Raw genomic sequence first — 867 nt, 5'->3', positions numbered from 1 at the left:
CGCCCACTTGGCGCGAGACACTATCGTGTCTCTTGATCGTCGCATTTTGCCGCTCGATAAGCGTTTCCGCGTCTAGTATGCAGAAGCCATAACACGTTATCATGTCAAAACGTGCAGTCATCCTCACTCTTGTTATAGAAAATCAGCACTCTTATTTTGTAACTCTTATTTTAACACATTTAATAAATACTTGCAAATTGTGTTGCTTTAATATATTTTTTAAATCATTTCAATAATTTACATTTTATATTCACTAAGCTTATTTAATATAAGAGACATATTTTAAATTTACGTATAAATGTGTTCATTACTTTACACAAAAACTTTAATCCGTAGATTTTTTCACGAAAATACACAAATTTTCCAACAGTGTAATTATTGTTGCAGGGACGTAATGTTAAATGACTATATGATACCAGCTGGTACCAGCATAGTATCGTTGTTGTATGCGGTGCATATGGATCCTGAACTCTGGGACGAGCCGGAAGCCTTCCGGCCCAGTCGTTTTCTCTCTGCCGACGGTAAGGTGTCACAGCCGCCTTTCTTCATGCCCTTTGGAGTCGGTAGACGAAAGTGCCTGGGTGAAATATTGGCCCGCATGGAGATCTTCCTATTCTTCACTTCGCTAATGCACATGTTTAACTTGAGCCTACCTGAAGGTGCCCCATTGCCCAGCCTGGAAGGTATCATGGGCGTAACAGTATCACCGACACCTTTTAAAGTTTGCTTGCTGCAGAGAGATCTGCACTTGGCAGACTGGGACAACAACGAGGTCTCTGTCAATGGACCCTTGCGTAACATTGGCAGCCATTAAGTCCTCGACGAACTTTAAAACACGGGCACGGTACTTGTTCCTATTGCTGGAGA

At 41.8% G+C, this 867-nt stretch overlaps 1 protein-coding gene across 1 annotated transcript in view; it reads left to right on the top strand.

Annotated features, from left to right (window-relative positions):
• Window positions 1–867, top strand: part of Cyp18a1 (Cytochrome P450 18a1) — a 4,165-nt gene extending 3,298 nt beyond the window's left edge. The window contains exon 3 of the mRNA XM_018512256.1: window positions 371–867. Within this exon, the coding sequence (XP_018367758.1) occupies window positions 371–814 (444 nt within the window). The 3' untranslated portion in view covers window positions 815–867. The remainder of the gene's footprint in view (window positions 1–370) is intronic.

The sequence above is a fragment of the Trachymyrmex cornetzi genome, unplaced genomic scaffold (genome assembly GCF_001594075.2).
Source record: "Trachymyrmex cornetzi isolate Tcor2-1 unplaced genomic scaffold, Tcor1.1 scaffold4, whole genome shotgun sequence".
NCBI classification, from domain to species: Eukaryota; Metazoa; Arthropoda; class Insecta; order Hymenoptera; family Formicidae; genus Trachymyrmex; species Trachymyrmex cornetzi.
This window is presented reverse-complemented; position numbering and strand designations above follow the sequence as displayed.